Genomic DNA, 21,300 nt, shown 5'->3' on the forward strand with positions numbered 1-21,300 from the left:
TGCAGAGGTGTGTTATGGCATCGGGTGCCCCATTCAAGTCTAGGGGGAACCGGTCAGGGTAGAAAGTTGCTGCAGGGAAGAACAGGAAGGTCAGTCCTGTGGAACTCACAGGCAGGCTCGACACTTGAGGTCTTTAGGTACATGGGGACACCGTCAGTCCACTCCTCCTCAGGCTGTAGGGGCGGGATGCAGGAGTGTCTTCTGGCGTTTGGTCCGGCACTGGAATTCCTTGCTGTTACAGAGGGCCCACAGAAACTCTGCACGAGTGTACTGGAGGGTCCAGTACGACAAAGCCAAACAAGCGGGCTCAGGCCTTGCGAGGTGGGGAGACGTGGGGACATCCTTGGTTCTCCTTTTTCGGGTCCGTAGCGGACAGGTGCAGAGGTGTCCTAGGGCATCGGGTTTTCCCTCCTGATAATTCCCACCTGCAGGCGGTCTGCAGACACCATGGTGAAGTCCACAGTCGGAGAGCACAGGATGGCTTCTCTTCTGGAAGGCCTGGGGACCACACGGACACCGCTGGCCCACTTAAACATGGGCTAGGCGGCTCGGGTGCAGGGGTGATGTCCAGTGTTGGGTTTTTGGCAGCCACAGTCCTCTTGGGTGCATGTGGTTGCAGAGAAGCAGCTCCTCTACCCAGAGTTTCACCTGGCAAATTGCGGAGCACTGGCAGCTCTTCCAGTTTCTTTGAGGTAGCAATAGCAGAACAGGTCAGTTGCTCCTAGAGGGTCTGGTGCAGCAGGTGGGGGTGTGGTCATTACCCTGTCCAGAGTCCTTAAATGTTACCACACGCAAGATGCCGAATTTTTTAAAGTGGTGTCCACTTCAGGCTGGCCACCCTAGGGGTGTTCCCAGTCCGGAAGTGTGACACAACTCCTTCATAGTTAACGTTCTCACTCGCCTTGGTGCCAGATGGGGCGGGAGGTTGACATCTTCCTCTGAGGAAGGCCGGTTCTGCAGATCAAAGGCGGTGGGCTTCTTTGAAGTTCCTGCCTTGGAATGCAGATCATCCTGTGGGGAAGGTAGTTAACACCCGAGCAAGGACAGGCCTTTATTTCCTGACCTTTCAAGAGTGGAGGCTATCACCCTGGGAGGGCAGATTTTTAGGGTTGAGCCTGCGAGTGCATGTGTCTCACTTGTGAGACACTGTTGTGTTCAGTAAAGGGCTTGGAGCCCGCCTGTTGCTCACCATTCGTTGGTTTGCGTGGCACTCTTCTTTACAGCCTTGCAATTTGTCAAGGCGTGCCTGGCATCATTTCCATTTCTCTATGTGGAGCAGAGATCAAGCACTAATTGATACAGCTTAACTAGTGCCCGTCCAATGTTCCCGACGCGATCGAGGTACTATTTGTTGTTTTTAACTTCGAATGAGCTCACCAGCAGTTGGTATATTTTTTAGGGGGCATTTATTAATAAACCCATCACTGGAATCAGTGAGGGTTTACTTATATGAGATGTTTGATACCAAACATCTCTAGGTTCAGAGAAGCCATTGTGTAGCTAGGGAACTGGTAGTGACCAGTGTCCAGCACATGTATTTAAAATGGCTTACCTGTACAGTTACTTTGTTTAAAAATCGACAAAGACCTCGTAGGGACATATTTGCTGATGCACATATGCCCTCACTTGTAATATAATGCACCCTGTCTTAGGGCTGAAGGCCTTCTGTAGGAGTGACTTCCACATTACAAGCAGTGATTTAGGGGACATGGCACACAAGTATGTGCCATGTCGGGTTTTATATTTTGGGAGCACCTCGTCAGGCCGCCTGCAATGGCAGTATGCAGGAGGTTGGTGCTGGGTCCCTCAGAGTGGCTCACGTTGTGCTGCAGGGGACCATCTTCAGTACCCATGCTGTAGGTACCAGGGTTACCATTTACTAGGGACTTACAGGGAGATTAAGGGCCTGGTCACTTGAGGATGAAGTGACCAGGTGTCTTGTTTTAGGGAAGGAACACTGGCACTGGTTAGCAGGAACCCAGTGCACTACAGTCGAAGTTGCATCTAAAAAACAGGAAAAAAGTGTACAGGGGATGTACTGCAACCAGAATCCAGCTCCCCACACAAGCACCCCACCCCCCAGCCAACAGGCCAGGAGACTCAGTCAAACCTGGGAGAGTCTTCTAGTCTGTCAGGCAAGAAAATGTAGGGGAGCAGCCTGCATGGTTGCAGGGCTTACTCAGCCTCACATGCTACTGTCCAGTTAATTTCCTTTGGTCAGCTGACCCACCTCAATAGGGTTAGGATCCCATTTAGAAAGCTCTTTGCTTGCTTTTTCCCTTTCCTTGGGATGAAAGGTGTCCACCTCTGATAAATCTATCTCAGCCAGGGCAAACCACAGCTTCCCAAAGATGTCACCTACAAATGGAGTAACCACACCATGAACAGCAGGGTCAGAGGGCCTAGCTTGCTATTGGACATGGGGTCAGACCACCAAGCCAAGGACAGTGCAGCTGTAATAGCTAACACCCAGCAGAGGCCACTGACAGCTGTCAGTGCACAGAACCACACCTTTAGGTCTTGAAGGGGCTATGTTACAGGCTTTTTTGGGTTCAGTGTACCTGTCTGCTGTTTTAAAAGTGGGGGTTTACTACATCCTGTAAGAAACACCCTTCTTCCAGTCTCTTTTCTGTTAGCTGAGGAGCCACTAACTCAAGCTTAAAAGTTACCCGACTAGCCAGGACGGGCTTCACCAGTGCCAGCTTTGGAGTTCTTCCTTAATGAAGCAGAATCTCACTGACTTATTTTAACTTTGGCTAAACGTTACCCTCCTTTCCTAGAATTCTTTTTTTTCTTTTCTTCTAGGGCCTACTTGCACTCACTGTAGGAGCAGCACCTCCAGAATCCTTGGAAGGGAGCTGGCAATGGACCAGCTCCTCTTTTGGATTCTTTGCCTGTGTACAGTCAAAGCACCATCCCTTAGTAGCATCCCAGTTTTACCCTGGTGCCCATTTTTGTTTTGTGAGGTGTCTTGAGACCCACCCTCCTGAGCAGATTTTTGGAGGCCTACAGAGGTCTCCTTTTCCTTATTTTTGGGGTTGTCCAACTTTTTCGTCTTGGTGGGGGAGGGGGGGGGGGGGGGGGAGCTTCCCTGACTTTCTTTTGGTCACCCCATTCATGTCTTGTCTTGGACACCCAAGGTCTCACCCAATGGTCAGCCTTTCTTCCCAGCTCTTGGGGAAAGATTGGCCCAAGGTCCACTAGGTCTTGATACTTCTCAGAGGAACAATTACCTAATAGGTCTTTCTTCATAATCAAGTTATAAAGCACATCATAATTATGTACCTGACGTCCCTTAGTGTTTTCACTGAAAAGTACACAAAAACAACCTAGGACTGACTTGGAGTTTTGTGAGTCGCCCTGAACCCGAATCTATATTTGTCAGTGGTAAGTCCAAAACCCTCAATCAGGGTGTCGGTCAAGAAGTCATAGCATCTGCCTCATTCAGTGTAAGGAGTCTATCCATGCACTTTCCTGAGAACCTTTCCCAGACGAGAGAGCCCCAATGCTGTTGGTCAAGCTTTCTGGCAACACAGGCCCTCTCATTGGCTGTGAACTATTTTGTGATATCATTACCATCCTCATATTTAAGGACAATCTCTATTTAAAATATTGCTGCCATCAGAGATGGGACCTAGGCCCATCTCAATCCTTTCTTTTGCTAGTTATAAGAGTCTGACCTCAAGGACCACCCGCTTGGCTAGTAGGTCCAGTTCCCTGTCTTGATCCTCTAGTATTTCTCTGGACCTGGAGGAGCCTGGGTGACCTCTAGGTAGAGTCTTGGGACAGAGGTTTGTACGGTTACCCTCTCCCTCTGGGGTACTGGAAGGGGAACCCTCTATGAGCGCTGCTAGCAGGCCCATTATCACGGACTAGGTCATCCTCTTGACCCTCTCGTCAGTGTTTCTTTGGGTGCCTGAACCCTATTGAACTCAGCCAGTAACTCCTGGAGAGGTTCTATTTTTTTTTTCTATTATTTTATTTTACTGCTCTTAGAGGTTCCTTAGCTGCTGCATTGACAGCTGCAGGTAAAGGTTGACGCTGAGATACACAACACTATCCTGAGGATGACATTGTTTTTAGAATAATTGGGACCTCTTTAGAATCTGCAAGAAAAATCTGAACAGTTTTAAGGCCTAACTATCTAGTACTTTTAGACTTCTAAACACACAGGACTGGGGGACTTTAACCAAGGCTCTAACAGACCAGATCAGAAATTTGGAAAAAGTAAAAAAAAAATTGCAAATTGAAAAATATTTTTGGAAACTAAAGTCAATTGTGTATTCTTTAACGGAATCACAATACTGAGAGTGGTACAGTACATGCAAAGGCTTCATTCCACTGCTCTACCACCAATGTAGAAAGCTGGCTCTTTATTTAGTGGACCAAAATGAGATACCCTTAAGGGCGTGGAATTCCTATAGCCCAATGCCCAGGACATATTGTTTGGGGTCATGGACAACAAGTTTAAGTTTATTTTGTCCTTGGGACAAGTAGGCCCAACCCCCAGCACAACAAACCCTTTGGCTCCCGATTTACAGTTCTATATTAAAGAGCAGGGAAAGGAATTGTCTGCAGTTGAAATAATGTGTGTCCATATGTTTATGCTGTTTAAATGTTATTTAGGGTTCAATAAGGCAAAGCCTTTATTATTAGAGTGAGTGTTCTAAATAAATGTTGTAAGATCGAACTGCACGGACAGTAGTTCCATTATTTAAAAAAAATTAAAGAAAATTGTACACACGTTTGCAAAGTCTAAAATATGAGGCTACATACAACGCTCTCAGAAAGCTCTTTGATTAAATGCAAATTAGTGCAGAAGCTTGAATGCAAGACTGAATTTTTTGCGTTCAAAATAAAATATTCACAAAAAAATGCAACTTGGGAAAAAAAAACATTTTGCTAAGCTACTGTAAAACTTTGTAGCATCATTTAATAAGATGTGTTTATACATGCAAAAATATTCATAATGGAATGTCAATGTAACCAGTTTCATCAAGATTATAGGAAACATGAATATAAACAAGCACTGACAAAGCCTACTGGTCTGACATTGGTGGTCAGTCTTTTTGTTTTGTCAATGATTTCCTGTTCTGATATGGCTTTTGTAACGCTTTATTGTTGTGGGAGCTGCTGGGTCCCCACCACTGTAACAAATGCTACCGAAAAGCAAAAATATTTTTTGATCGCAATAAGCTCACATTGCCACAGTGGCTCTGAACAAAACTACTTACTGTGCCGATAAGCTCCTCGTCAAAGAGCGGATTGAGATCATTGTAATGTAAGGTGAATTTGTAGAGCACGGAACTTGGCATGTGTGAGTGTATACAGGCGCTGAAGAGTGGGTTATGCTAGTAGGAAAGTAGTGAAGCCAGCCGATAGAGGGATAGAGAAATTTTAATAAAACAAAGTGTCTTGGTTAACACCACAACTAATGAGGGGCCCTATTGTTAAAGAATGTCACAAAAGTGCACCCATGGTATAGGTCTTTGGATTACTGCATATTTGCTTATTTTATTAATTCATAAGAATTTACAGAATTAGACCAGGATATCTTAGTCCCAGAAAATATTTGTGCAGGTATGGATTTTCTCATGAGAAAATCTGTTCACCATTTTTAAGTTCACTTTCCCTTTCACCATTTTTCAGTGCATAGATCTGCAGAAAAGTGGCAAAAAAATAAGTTTCTAGTATTCAAGCCCTATTATAGTAGGAGAACCGCCATAATCAGAGAGGCTATTATCAGCGCTTTAATAGGTGTTTGCTGCCATAATTTGTTGCCACACTACATGGCACCAAAGGGACAAGTAGATTTTTTAAAAAAGACAAGTAGATTTATGAAGCAACATGTACCATGGACAAGAAGATTTCATTAAATTCCACACCTCTGGTACACTGAGCAAACATTCCAAGCAATCCCCGGAGGTATCACAGAGGACAAATGACATCCCAAATGCTCTCTCTTTGGGTAGTGTGGTCTAGCAGTTCAGAGGGTAGTGCTAAGCATGTAAGGCACGCACTTATGCGGTAAGTGAAACAAACACTCACTAAAGACCTCCAACACCAATTTATACAAATAACACATTTATATGTAAACTTTGATACCAAGACCACAAGAATCAGGTGAGTACTTTGAGTTATGAGCTTTTATATATATATTTTTTTTTTTAAAGTGCACAGTGCAGTTTTTGTTGGGGTAATGTAGTAATGTTATCCTATGGGGGAAAAACATACACTGCATACTGATACTTCATAATGATTTACAGGACCAAGCTTCTGGAGTTAAGGTAAGTCCAGGGCAAGTGTAGGAAAGTGCCCTCTTTCTTTGCCTGGGGTTCCCCCATTTTCTGACTGTTGTCAGTGTTTTGACTGTGTCCACTGGGATCCTGCTAACCAGGACCCCAGTGCTTATGCTCTCTCCTGTAAATTTTGGTAACTGTACATTTTTCTTCCTACATTTGGCATACTGGTCCTCCCATGTAAGTCCCTAGTATATGGTACCCATGTAACGAGGACACTGGACTACCAGAGGATCCCTATGGGCTGCAGCAGTTATTCTGCCACACATAGGGAGCCCATGCAAAAGGTTCTGCAGGCCTGCCATTGCAGTCTGTGTTAAACGGGTGCATGCACCTGTTTTCACTACAGGTCACTGTAAGTCACCCCTATGATAGGCCCTCTCAGCCCAAAGGGCAGGGTACAAGTAACGGTGTGTAAGGGCACCCCTGCGCTAGCAGAGGTGACCCCACGAACTCCAGTTCCATTTTCCTGGACTTCGTGAATGCGGGGACGCCATTTTACGTATGTACTGGACATAGGTCACTACCTATGTCTAGCTACATAATGGTAACTCCGAATCTGGGCATGTTTTGTATCAAACCCCAATACTGTTGCAAGTACTGAAGTATGATTCCATGCACTCTGGGGGCTCCTTAAAGGACCCTCAGCATTGCTGCCACCAGTATTACAGGGTTTTTTCAGCCAGCCCAAGCTGCTGCCACTCCTCAGATAGGGGTGCCCTCTGTGCATAAACCTGTCCACGCCGGTTCAGGGACTCCCAATCCCTGCTCTGGCACGAAACTGGACAATGGAAAGGGGAGTTACCACTCCCCCGTTTATGACCACCCAAAGGGTGGTGCTCAGAGCTCCTCCAGAGGGTTCCGCCATCTTGTTTCTAAGGTTGGCAGGGAACTCTGGGAGCATCTGCCAGGCCAGGCCAGGCCAGGCAGGTGATGTCAGAGAACCCTCCCAATAGGTGCGTTCCTGGCTAGGTGACCAATCTCCATTTCAGAGATATTTAGGGTGGCTCTGTTGGATAGGTCCTCAGATTCAGCTTGCAAGATTCCAGCAGGATTCCTCTGCAACCTTCACTTCGACTTCTGTCCTCCTGAACTGCGACAAGACCCTCCAGGACCCAACAATCTGCTTCCAAGAAGAACTCTTCTCCAACATTGTTTTCAGGGCTCCTGCCAGCGATTGCAACATTTCCTCTGGCTGTGCATCCACTGAGGGTGGCGTGTCTTCTGTCTGCACTAGAAGAAAGAAGGAATCTCCCTTGGAGTGAAGGAGTCACTCCCCTGCATCCGCAGGCACCTGCTGCAACGACGACCGGCTGTATGGATCTCCTGAGCTGCATGGATCCTGCATACTGGGTGGTGGTCCAGAGTAGTCCTCTTGGTCCTCTCTGCCAGCTGTCCAACTTTGGTGGAGGTAAGTCCTTGCCTTCCCACGGAGGACATTACCCCGTGCACCACTTCTCTTGAAGCTGGCAAGGCTTCTTTGTATCTTCTCTTCAGGCGACGTGTAGCTCCAGTCCCCAGCACTCCTTCCCGTGACACACAGCCCTCTGCGTGGTTCTCTGCGGCGTGGGATCCTTTTCTATAGTGCTGTTTGGGCTCCTACTGCGACTTCTGTGTTCCTGTCCTGTGGGTGCTGCCTTTGCTCCTGTGGGCTCTCTATGTCCCCTCCAACTAGCCTCCTGGGTTGAGTCCTCCTGGGCGTTGCTGGTCCCAGGCAGCTCCACTTTTCCACTATACGCAAAATTTGCCTTTGCCAAGGCTTGCTGGTGAAACTCCTGCACAGACACCCGTCTGCAGTCTTCACTCCAGTGTGAGACATCTTCTGCATCCATCAAGAACTCTTCTCGAGCTCCAGGGCTGCAATGCTGACCTAATCTTCATCACCGTCGACAAACCCCTGCAAGTACAGCTGGGTGGGTAGTAGCTCCTACTCCTCCTGGACTCCACTGTGACTCTTGGGACTTGGTCTCCTCTTTCCACAGGCCCTCCTCACCAGGAATCCACTACTTGTTTCTTGCAGTCTTGTCTGGGTGTCTTCTTCCTTTTGGGTGGTTTCGGGAAAATTCCAGATTTACTCCTGCTTTCTTAGTCACTGGGGTGTACTGTGTTACTTACCTCTGTGGTTTTCTGGTACTCCCAGCTCCCCTCTACACATTCCACTTACCTCGTTTGTTTGGGGGGGGGGGGGGGCAGTTCCTGTGTTCGCAATCCAATTTTTTTTGTATATGGATAGGGCTCCCTCTATGGTCATTATTGGTTATTGCTATTTGCACTGTTTTCTAACCTTTTCTATGCCTATTGCTATTTCACTAGTGTATGTAATTAGTGTATTACTTATCTCCTAGCGGAAGGTTGCCCTTAGTGGTACTGTGTGACCAAAAATAAAGAACCTTTATTTTTGTGCAACTGAGTGTTTTTTCATGCGGGTAGGTACTGTGTGACTACAGTGGTTTTGCGTGGCTCCTAAATAAGCCTTGGCTGCTCATCCACAGCCACCTCCAGAGAGCCTGGCTTCCCAGACACAGACTACCCCTCACTAATAGGGAAACCTGGAATACGGGGTAAATACCTTAGGCATCCTACAGCAAGGTCCAAAACAACGCCAACAGTTATCACACACAGTTGTGCAGCATTAAATAGGTTTATTCGTGAAGCATCCCAGCCATAGCTCAATCACTCAGATCTCTTCAGCAACTTTTGTTTACTCTTATAATGCACAATCTAGAACCTTAGCTCAGGGTGAGTCTAAGCATAGCTCAGTGGGAAGGGGTGGAAGGAAGATACCACAGCGTCCTTGAGGTAGAAGGTCTTCCCGTGCAAAGCAGAGGGTTGACTTACTGCAGGGTTGTCATTCTGAAATGCTCTAACAGACGCAGCTACGCAGTGCCCAAAGGTCAGGAAAAAGCTGCAGGCTACCATCCTGCTAGGGAATGAGAAAGTATGAAGTACGCTCCTTGGCTACGCCGGTGAGAAGGCACCTGTTTAAAAGCACTGTTCCTTAATAGAGTCTGCACTTCCTTTTCCAACAGCTGCAGGTCTTCCTAACTGATTGCATATTGTTGAGGTGGTATATATGGTGGTGTCATGTAAATTTCAAACAGTAACCCGGATGAACAGTGGACAAAACTCACTATTCCCTCCCACTGCCAAAAAGAGTAACCTGTTCAACCAACTTCTCCTCCTCCCCCACAAAGGCAGACAGTGTGTGATTGGAGGGGATACAGGAGACAACACTGTTAGGAGTTTAGTGGATCCTTTCAAGAGCTACTTCTAACTTTGACTCAATAACTACCTCAACCATGGGGCTTTCACATTTGGCCTTCAAGTAAGGACTGCTGCTAATGGAATCATGCATGCTGTGTTGTAGTGGCAGCCTTTGCGTCACCTTGTATGCTGTTTATGAAACCCAGTTTTGGGAGACTGGATTTGGAGTGCAGACATGGCTCTCTTTTTTTTTTTTTTAAACCAAGAATAAGGTCTACCTGAGGTCATTAAAACATGTTTGCCACCCAAAGGCATGTTGAAAATGTGTTGTTGGACCTCATGGTGAAACCCAGGCAGTTTAAACCATTTGTGGTGTCAGAGGAAACTGCTTGTGCTGACTTCCTGGGAAGCTGTGTCAACAATTTCCAGGACAAACAGAATATTTGTATTAAACATCATTCTGCCTTCCTAAACTAGTACTTTCACTCTGGCAGGCTTTTCACCAGCTGCTCAGTTTCCTCCCGCTGATAATGATCATAGCAGAAAAGGAGTCCAATAGAGCTGGCGATTCTCCACTGGGTTGCTGCCCTTACAGAAACACCTTTGCCAGCAGTATCATTTTGGTCTCATTGTCCAGTCCTGGCCATTAAATCAGGGAGTCTAATGGTGCATGCCCTTTGATATCATCTTGGGTGGGTTTATATTTTTCTTCCTCATCCTTCAGGGTCAGAACCAGGACCCAAAAGAGTTCCTTAAAATGTTCCATGGTACACTTGGCCATGCTGTTCAGCATGGATAAATATTTGACAGATCTCGGTTTTGGAAAACCTTTCCACAAGGAAACAGTCTTCCTCTGCCACAACATATACTTTGGTACCGAAGTGGTCAGCTACTCTCATTGCTACGGCTTAGTAAGCCATAATAGCAGTCAAAGATGAAGCCTTGTAGGGATATGGCTCCAGGTTAGTGTAGTCTAGTAAGTGGACATTATAAACCTCCTATAAATTATACCCATTCTCGGTGGATTAGGACCAAGGTAGGGGTCCTGTGGGTCATAATGGTTCTTATGGTCAGAATCCATATGGTAGAAATGAGGAGATTCCTGAGGTGATTGGGATTTGTGCTGCAACTTAAGTGATGGTGGTGTATGAGGTCATGGTGGAGGATGAGGAATGCAAGGAGGCCTTTTTGGCACAGAGCTGGTCCCTACTTTATTCTATTAAGAGTTATTTAAACCTTCAAATCCTTTCCAAAAGTTCAGCTTCCATGTTTTCCCCCCAACGTGCTTGCTGTTTTAAGTGTGAGACTTGTAAGTTGGGGGGGGGGGGGGAGTTGGCGATGTGGGGAAGGTTAAGAAAAGTAGGTTAGAGAATGAGCAGGAAACTTCCCAGAGGGATGGATACAGACTTTTCACTGTCAGACATTAGAGCCCTCCGGATGTTTGATTGGTGGAGGGTGCGAAATCACCTCTGATCTTAGAGACAAGATATTTTTCAGAGTCTGCATTGAAGCCTGCTTTGAGATGGTTTTGATGCAGATTTCTTCTCTGGAGGTGGTAGATCCTAGCCTCATGATCAAGTCTTCCCCTGTCGAAGAGGCTTGCAACTTTGGCACAAGGCTTCTCCAGAGCAGAGGGAGGCCTTAAGTGCAGAGTACTTTTGGGTCTTTAACCTACTGGTGGGTTCTCTGGGAGCTCAATGTTAAGACTCCCTATGGTCTTGGGCTTAGCCTAATTCTGAGGCTGTCTGAGGCTGTCTGAGGCTGATCCCCCACACAGTAGGTGACCAGGGGCCGGTTGAATAATGGTGATCTGGGTGTTTTCTTTGACTCAAAGGACTAAGGTATGATCCCTTGGAAGAGAGCATCTTGAGCCACAGAAATGCCAGTTAGAGTGCCTCTAACAGACATCGTAGTATCTTTCGGTCTCCTCAGAGCAGAGGGCAGTCAGCATGTCAATGGGGTATCAATGCTGCACCCTGTTGTGTGCCAGGCGATGTCCTGTCCAGTACTGAATAATTATGTTGTTCCTGAACATCTGGCAGTCAAGGCAGGTCGACTCTACATATTATGTTATATTAACAAGACTTGTAAAACTCAACGAATATCCTGGAGGTGTCTTGGTGCTGCTTCTATCTGAGATCTGAGGATGCGAAATTAAAGGTAAGTACCTAGCTGTTGAAGAGCCATGTTTTCAATTCTTTCCTGAAAGGCCATAGGTCTGCGATAGATTTAATTTGAGCAAGGAGAATGTTCGGTAACCTAGCTGGATGGCATTGGGGGAGGCAGAGGCCTCAAACCTGATGTGGATTGGACTGCAACAACTTTGTTTGGGGCAGAATGGCAACTTCTCCATATTCCTCCATCCCAAGAATCTTTCTTATATGACTAGACTCCAAAACTGCTCCAGTACAGTTGGTAATCGAAGCAACAAGATCCCGAATGGGTCTTCCAAGGATGGCTCAGAATGCTCAACAACTGGAACTTAAAGTAACAGAAGTGTGGTGGATAGTCCCAGTGCTCTAGCTGAAACGTCTGAACAATATGCTGGGAGTTGGGGGCGGGGAAAAGAATTGGAGATAAAGTCTTTGTCCTGGTGAATGTGAGTCAAGGGAGGAGTCACCGAAGACATCTTAGAATAAAATTAAATGCCACATGTCTGCACTAATAACATGGCAGGAGTGTGCACAGGATGGGATCTATACAGCTGGAAACATTAAGACACAATCCCTCCTCATGAATGTCATACGTTTCACCAATTTGAAGACAAAATTAAAAATAGCTTATAAAAAAGCACAAAAAATGTTTTTAAATGTTCTGCACTTACACCAAATCAATGTACACCTTGAAGAATTTTAGAATGCACGGATATCTAAACATCATAATTTTGCTTCACCTACTTCATCCCACTTACCTGTATTTGGGAAGCATGGAGGTCCATGGTGATTATGTGATCTGCACCAGCCACAGACAGCATGTTAGCCACCAGCTTAGCAGAAATTGGAGCACGACTCTAAACAAAAACCAACAAAACAAATGATTGACATTGGTGCATAATTTTCTTTTTGCACTAAGTCGTTTTAACCTCAGTCAAGGTTAGCAAGTACACATGTACTATTGCTAGTGAGTAGTGCTAGGTGTATAAAGCAGAACACAACTTGAGTATGCAACAGAACTCATAATATAAAAGCCATTTGATTTTCTGAATGAGATGAGTAGAAAATGATTTTCCGGAATGGAACAGACAGAATATACCAGACATGCATAATTTTTAAAAATGTCTCAAATGGGTGCTTATGAGACACAGCTGCTCTGTATTTATTCACAAATTACTCCTAGGATGTCCATTTACTTCAGGTTTTTAACTGGCAGATTCCACAGAAAAACGCCAACTCCAATCTAAGAAAACCTGTTCCAAACCTTAAAAAGGTGAATACACCAGGTGACCGGTAGCTGCTTGGCTAATCACAACAAACACCTCACATCAGAGCTAATGTAGGAGCCCAATATCTATAGGAGCAAGTTCTAAAACCCAATAGTAGGTATTTATCTGCAAGTTCATAGCCTATTTTTAACAACCACAGAAGCCCATCTTGATTGTTTGCTCTTGAACGGTCCCGGCATGTTTCACCTTTATAAAAAGACTATATTCCAATCTAAAATCCTTAGTCATCAAGAGATCATCGTTATTGCTCTTCTATGACCCTCTATCACCTTTCATCATCTGATGAAACAAAGAATATAGGATTAAAAAAAAAAAAAAAAAAAAAAAAAAAAAGGCGTCAGATAACCTAAAACCAACTAAACTCAGTCAGAACTTGATTAACCTTGCAGATGTCCTGTCTGCATGCAGCCTTAAACATAAGGGGATGCTGCTAAAGGAGACAAGGCTGGTGACACCAAATACTTTTCTCTTCTTCTAGCAGATATGATCACCAATTTCAATGTAATGCAGAGGCTCGAAGGCGTGTATCTTAAGAGACGTATGATGGGTGAATATAACAAAGAAATGCCCCAAATAAAACCTCTCAAGGGCTAATACCATAAACTGAACTAGAGACCACTTTTTTCAGATTTTGAAATAAAATTGGGGCAGTAGTGCTTTGCAGAAAGGGGGGATGGCAGCACATATTGCAGCCTTAGACATATTCTTAAGGGGTACTTACAAAAAAAAGTGCAGTAGTGGGTGCCAAGCCTCTGGTGGAGTGAGCCCTTAGTCAGAGGCCTTCCTGAGCCTTCTTTATTCTGGCAGAAGATATATGACATGCCTCGAAAGAGGACAGCTTTGATCAGACTTGTCAGAATGGGTCAAGAGCTGATAGCTAGAAAAGACGTTTGAGGAAAGAAAGTTGGTAGTTGATTTTCCTCATTGAAGTGGAAAGATGAAGGCAATTTACGTATGAAACAAAGAATGCTTGATAGTTACCTTGTTCACTTCAACAATTAATGCAGGAAAGACAAATGAAAAGCACTAGAATTTCTCCAGCGCTTATAGATGACGTAACTGGCAAAAGAAAAGCTGTATTCCAAGATAGTATGAGGGATGTTTTATAAATAGTTTCAAAAAAAGTTTTCAGAGGACACCAAGGTCCGAGATGGGTTCTCAGGCTGGGGGGATTTTAAGCAACTAAAATAGGTGTAAAAGAGCCGTATCAAATTATTTGGTCACCCTTGCAGAAATTAAAAAGATTAACAAGGAGAACCTGGAAAATACAGTCAGATTAATTAAAATTGAAAAATATAGAATGCCAGGTTCCCCCACATGAAGTCAAAGAATTTCTATGAATATATGTTGTGGTTAGCTGCCCAGATATACATAGGTCTTAGTTGTGGAAGTTGCTCTTGCTGCCTACAGACTCTTGGCAGGCAGAAAAAAAAAGGATATCCAGGGATTCAATTGCTTAGTCTGAAACAGCAAAGCAGTTAACTGAATAGATGACTGTTTTCTATGCATAACTTGGGCCAGTCATAACAGTATAGGAATTTGCTTTGAAAACAAAGAGTTGACTGAAAGATTATGTTTAGTACGTGAACAATTTTCATTTGCACAAAGCCGGTACTATCAAAATTAGCTTCCGCGGCTCTCTTGACTTTGCATACGACCTAGGAATGAGTGGAATTGGCAAAAAGGCATATGCATAAATTCCTGATGGAGGAACTGAAAGTGCTTCACTCCATCTCTCACTATCCCACCATCAGCTGGCGAAGGATTGTCATTAGGAGTTTTCTGGAGACTTGAAAAGATTTTAAGTTTGCCCTTACCTCTGAAACATGAGGCAAAGCTTTCTTGTGCCACGTTCCCGCTCATAATTGAAGTTGGGCTTCTTTAGAGTATCCACTGCAACATTCACTGTGTGTGAAGAACCCAGAGCCTTAACCACGGAGCTTCCTTTGAAAGTACTGAAGATGTGTGCTGCCTTGATTTAGGATGTAGTGAAGGGTCATATTGTTCATCCTGATCAGCTCTTCCTGGTGGAAAGAAGACTTCCAGAGGGAGCCTGGCTGCTCTGAGCTATAGAACATCTTGTCTGAGCTTTCCAATTGTGGAGACTGGATCCACCAGATGTACACCCCATCCTTTGAGCGAGGCATGTACTGCATATAGCTACAGACCAATAATTTTAACTGAGGATTCTACCGCCAGACCAACGCCCATATTGCGTGGGTGTTACTGAAATCAGTTTTTCGCACTGGTCTGAGGCTTGCTGCCACAGCTGATTCAGCAGCTGTTTAATCAGTGGTATTCCTGTCAACACTACAGCACCAGCATCACATAATGGCATCTCTCCATTGTGGATTTTGTACTTTAAGGCTCTGATCTGATGTAACTCTCTCTGCTCTTGAAATGGACAGGATTAGTGCTGAAGCGAGCTCCCAGTAATTTGTTGCTTCAGAGTGAAGACCAATTTATTGCAGTGGGTGAGACAATTGTTTAGCGGGAGGCAAGATGTGTCAAAAGCTTGACCAGCTCACTAGCATGACAGAGCTTCAATAAACTAATCATCTAGATATAGGAATACGTGATTTCCCTGATGTTGCGGATGAGCCTCCACTCGAGCCAGACAGCTGCTGAATACTTGAGGCACGGATATGAGTTGGCTCTGAAATGGTAATGCTGACCATTCATCACAAATCAGAGCTACTATGGGTGTTAAGAGTATATAGTGATTTACTTAGCTTTTTCACTCCCCCAGATCCAAAAGTGGAAGCAATTTGCTGGATTTATTGCGGACGAGTAACAACCTCGATGAAACCCTTGATTTCTCTGCACCTTTGGTGCTTGTTCAAAGATGGATCAGAGTTAAGTACTTGAGAATTTAGGGCTGAAGATAGATACGAAACTTCTTCCTTAAGAAGTTTCAAAATTAATTAATTACACTGCATGTCCATATGAGATAATTTCCACAACCCAGCAGTCTGAGGTGATATGAAGCCAGGTTGGAAAGACTGACTGTATCCTTCCCCATACCGGCATGTGAAAGTAAGTGGACAGATGACCTAACAAGCTATGCACGTCAGGCATGGTCCTGCCAGTAGAGCTGACCATGCCCACCTGTGTCGTACAGTTGTCTTCGGAAAGGAGGAAAATTCCCAAAGGCTGGCATGAGTTTCACTGACCAGAGGATTGGCATCCAAGGCTGCAAATGTCATAAATCTCGGAGACTGCCTAGGGAAGACACCGTCTCAGTATCCACCTCAATAGTTTAAAACAGCAACATCAACATGGGTGTTACAAATCTAAAGACTTATTGATGATAGCTGATTAAACTACAATGTGAAAACATGTACTCAACCATCACGTCTTAGCATCGCTCACATGGCCGAGTGGAAGACACTTTGCAGAAGTGTGGAGCATCAATGTTCAGCTTTGGCTCAGTCTCTGCAATCCTTGGGCAGCTTCCCAAGAAAGAGAGAACGGCACTAGTGTTGACAATCCAGATCTGGGGCACCATACAGAGTGATGTTGGTTTTTGAGCTCGCCAATGGGCACAAAGAACTATATGATGTTCCCTTGATGGAGGAGACATGGTGGTGAGGAGTCTGGAGCTTTATATTGTTTAAGCATGCTACTTATGTGACCCCAGTTACCGGATTTGAATGAAAGTAAGACCCTCTTCCCTAAGATGATCCAGAATAGGAATGGATCTAAACTTCTGTGTGGATTTACCATTGATGTTTAAAAGAAAGGAAGTGTCCTGTATCAATTAGAAAGTTACCCATTTGCAAAACATGATCAATTATGGCCCTGCAACCAGCGAATGTCTTCCAGTGGACAGTCCTGATAAGCCAGTTTCAATGTTTGCTCTTTAGCAGGTAGAGAACTGAACTATTCCAGGACAGTACCCATAGTTGCATTACCCAGATTATGACAGTTATTATCATCAGCATCACTGTGCCGTATCTGGAATGGATTGATTAGAATGGTTCAAGTCTTTCTCTGTTTCTCTAGACAAACATTGTTAAAGCTTTTTTTTTTGGGGGGGGGGGGGAATAGTTTATCAACAGGTGCTCCTTGATTTAGTTACCAAACAAGTCCATTGTTGCAACATCAGAAGATGAAGAAGCAGAAGGTGCAGCAGCTGTCTAAGTCAACCCCAGGTAGCTAACTGTCTTTGTGTGGCCCTTCTTAGCTTTACCTGAGAAATAGGATGCAAGACATTTTAAAGTGAATCAGCCATCAGTTATGTGAGCTCAGGCACCAAGTACAAAGGGCCAGAGGCTGCTTACCTTCCTACAGCTGGGGGCGAGGAGTATTCCAGAGAAAGAGACAGATCACCAAAAATACCAACAATCACCACCTTATGTCACATACTTAAGTGGACAGACTACTAAATACATGGCTCTTTCAATGATATGAGTGTTTGTATGCACTGTGTTAACAGTGAAGACCAGAGTTCTCAGCTTGACAACAGAAAATATTTAACATCTGGCTATGAATGAAACAACACAGTAGAACTGTGGGTATATTTATTGGCCCTTTTTTGTTGTATTCAGCGAGTCAAAACATGTGCAAATCTATTCAGTGCCATAGAGACGTATGACACCCAAAATGCACTAGTGGGGTTGAAGCAGCAAAAAGAAGCCTTCAATTTAATACATATTGTAGGAAGCCAGGCTTTTGCAGGTTGTCCCCCCACTTTAACTACAAGATGCTGATTTTCGACTGACAGTGCACTGAAGCCTGCTAACCAAGCTACAACGCCAGTGTTCTTCCCCCTAAACACAAAATACCCAATCCAATTGTGTACAAACGGTACACACTTTAGCACCCCAGTAAGTCCCTAGTAAATGGTACCCCTGGTACCTAGGGCATGGGTATTAAGAGGGTCCCTAAGGGCTGCAGCATGTCTTGTGCCACCCCCATACAAATTACATGCAGACTGCCACGGCAGGTTGCGTATCATGGTGCAACACACGAGTGAAAACCATACATGCACACACATTATGTGCCATGCCAAAGTCACTACATATACTATGTACGCCACTTCTACAGCAGGCCTTGAAACCCCAAGGTAGAGTGCATGATATTTTATGTGAGGACATGTCTGCAGGAGCACATATGCCTCTGTGAGGTCTAGTATGTACTGGGCACTGGTCATTACGAGTTACCCATCTACAGGAGGGCTTCACTGAAACCTATAGTGTTTGGTATCAAACACCTCGTCTTCACAAATCTATACTGATGCCAGTATTTTATTATGCCAAGCACCCAGATGGCACCTTAGAGGTGCCCCCTGAAAACCTACTAGTCCTCTAGGTTGATGCTGACTGGTATGCTAAAACGCTGGGCCTCTCACAGACAACCTGCCCTGTACTCATGCAAGAGTCCTGTGTATTTCCTATCATCTAAGATGCCTCTGTTGTAACTGTTGCCAGCATTGACAGGTCTATCCACTGAACGAATGGCTTGTTATATAAAACTTAGGACGGAGCTATACTCAACACCATTGCAGGCCCTAGATCACTAGCTTGCCAACAACTTCTGAAGAGGCCCGCATAATTAATCTTGCATTGGGAATCAATAATATACATGCCATCAGACCCTGTACTTAATTGTCCTATCGCATTTCTAACCATCAGAAACTTCTAAAGAAGAACCAAATTTTAATAAGACTGAACTCTGACCTAGGGTGAGAACCCGTTGCCCCGATGGAGTCAACCCTTTCTCCCCAAAACAACAAAGAATGTGACATTGTGGAGCAAGGTACTGGTTGGACAAGAGAGGGCTTGGTAATGCCCCAAGATGGAAAGTTTTACTGGTAAGGAGGACTTGGTGTTGCCCCAAGATGAGAGGTTGTACCTGTGAATAGGAAGGAGGTTCTCCTGGTTTTCTCTTGGCTTTGTCCCAAGACGGGATAATAAATCTCTACCGTAAGGCTACTACTTTGAAAAAGGGGTTGTGGTCTTCAGAAAGAGACAAGGGAACATTGTAGCTTGGCCGGGTCTAGGATACTGGCTTATCTGTGGCATAGTGGAGAAAACGATTAAGGATTGTTGCAAGAGTCTTCTAATAAAAGGAAACTGAATAATGTCTCTCTGGTTAATGCTGATAGAAGGATGATATAGTGCATGACTGGCAGTTGTATTGGAAATCCTCTTGAGCACTATTTCAAATGGAGTGATGTGTCATCAGGAAGTGGTGCCGGAGACTGATTGGCAAGCTGCACCTTACTCTGTGGCAGCCCCTTTCACTGCAGACAGTGGGGAATGGCTATTGGCGGATGCAGCTTGGGCTGCTGACTGGGGCCGCAGTGGTCAAGTGCTGGTGCGTCATGGTTGAGCAGCGGAGCTGTGCTCAAATGATGGCCCGGCAGTGGAGGCTGCGTTCCCCACCCCCTGCAGTCTTGTTGTCTGTGATAGCGCATTTTCCCCTGGCAACAGGAAGAAAATTGGCTGCAGGGAGGGTCTTTGTACTGAGACATGGGGTAAATAGCAAAGGTGGCATTAGTGTGTCGCCATTACAGTTGAGCCCTTAAGGCACAGGGGCAGCCAAGCTAGGTGTCTGTACAGCTTGTGTCTCTTCCATGTGCTTCTCCCACGCCTGTGTCCCCCCTCCCCTGGTGTGCTTCTCCCACCTATGCACCTCCATTTTTCACCGGACCAAAGAGTGATAGTGCCCTGTTGTGCCAGCTCTGTGGTCAGTTCCTGTGGAGAACTCGGGGGACCTAGATTGCAACCTCAGTGCATAGATAGCTGCCTAACAAAGAAGATTTGAGGTGGAGCAATGATCGGGGACCTAGAGATCCAAGGTTCAGAGTTATTACAGACTGAATGAGGCTAATACAGATTATAAGTCTTGTGCTTTTGAATATCAAGTACTGACAAGCATAATTTAAGAGCACGTTAAAGCACCTGAGAACAAAGCCTTACGGCCTAGGAAACTCCCTTTTTCCCCCCCTAAGTCACCAGGGATGATGAGACAATTTTTTCCAAAGAATACAGTGGGATTTGAATTCTGCATGTTTATTGAATTATTAGAAAACATACATTAACTTAATTTTGACAATGTTGCTCAGAAGAGCCACAGAAGTATAACATAATAGTACAAAGTTCCCTAAATATTGCTCAAAAATGAGAACCTGTAATTCACAACTTTTCCAGGCGACTAGTTGGTCGGCCAGCCTGGCTCAAAAGCCATAAAAGCGGAAAAGGATGTACCCCGATCTGCATGAGCTGCATCTGAAAAACAATCAAAAGCTGTGGGGGACAAAGCTCTCCCAAAATCCATCAATGGTGAGCAGTAACTCAGAAGCTTAAGTTAAACAGAACATGGACACTTTTAGGGAATTCTGCATTTCGAATGAGCAAAAAAAGAAAGCGGCTAAGCCAACTGGAACAGGTCAACAAGTAAAGAGGACAGATGGTAGCAAGAAGAGATCTAGGAGTGAAGGATGTTTAAATGCCCTCAACTATGGCAAGATCAATCAAGCAGCACCCATACCCTGCTCATAAGGTCAAGTAGCACTACTGGTAGGAGAGAACTCTAAGCGGGGGGAAAAGAGGGCAGTGAAAGAGAAAGCAAAGGGAAAACTGTGAAGAAGAGTTGGGGATGGAGATGCTCCTGGAGGAAAAAGAAATGTAGAGTCGTTCAGGCCCAGTCCCTAGACTATTCCCAAATATTAAAAGGCCACAATTCCCCACACATAAGAGAACAGCCCTCCTTAGTCAAAGTAAAATCGAAACCAGTTAATAAGAAATGCTCAAGATTTTGCCAAGGAGAAGCCGGTATACTATTAGTGTGATTCAATTGGGAAAGAGCTTGCCACTTCACCAGACTGTGTCAACCCACTTACAGGACATAAAGGCAGGAACTTCAATCAACACTGCAAGTGGCAGTGGGATGCACCAATAACAAATCAGAAGGATTAATGACTGATCACGTAAACTGCTTGGCTCCCGAAAAACAAAAAAAAAGCAGGGTGATAGAACAACTACGACCTGCCAGTCAAGCAAAACAGCGAAAAAAAAAAAAAATAATAATAATAAAGAAAAAGAACAAGAAAAAGTGAGTTTGGCACTTACAACACAATTGAAGTAGAAGAAACAAATCTAGACGAGGCTGAGAAGGTAAACAGATGAACAAAGTCCACCAAATGAAAAATTTGAGAAAAAGCAAAAAAAATCGCCTAAAGAAACTAACTAACAAAAGGGGAAAGGAAGTCCATGGTTTAGCTCCCCTTAAGCAGGAAATGAAACCTTTCCCAATTTTCACACAAATGAGAAGATTGATATTGGCTGGTCAATGCCAAGACAACCCCAGGGAACCACTGGGTAACCAAGAAATTGAAACTAAAACTAA

At 44.7% G+C, this 21,300-nt stretch overlaps 1 protein-coding gene across 1 annotated transcript in view; it reads right to left on the reverse strand.

Annotated features, from left to right (window-relative positions):
* Positions 1-21,300, reverse strand: part of PRPS1 (phosphoribosyl pyrophosphate synthetase 1) — a 74,391-nt gene that overhangs the window by 32,495 nt on the left and 20,596 nt on the right. The window contains exon 3 of the mRNA XM_069213569.1: positions 12,415-12,513. Coding sequence (XP_069069670.1) covers positions 12,415-12,513 — 99 coding nt within the window. The remainder of the gene's footprint in view (positions 1-12,414; positions 12,514-21,300) is intronic.

The sequence above is a fragment of the Pleurodeles waltl genome, chromosome 2_1 (assembly GCF_031143425.1).
Source record: "Pleurodeles waltl isolate 20211129_DDA chromosome 2_1, aPleWal1.hap1.20221129, whole genome shotgun sequence".
In the NCBI taxonomy this organism is placed as follows: Eukaryota; Metazoa; Chordata; class Amphibia; order Caudata; family Salamandridae; genus Pleurodeles; species Pleurodeles waltl.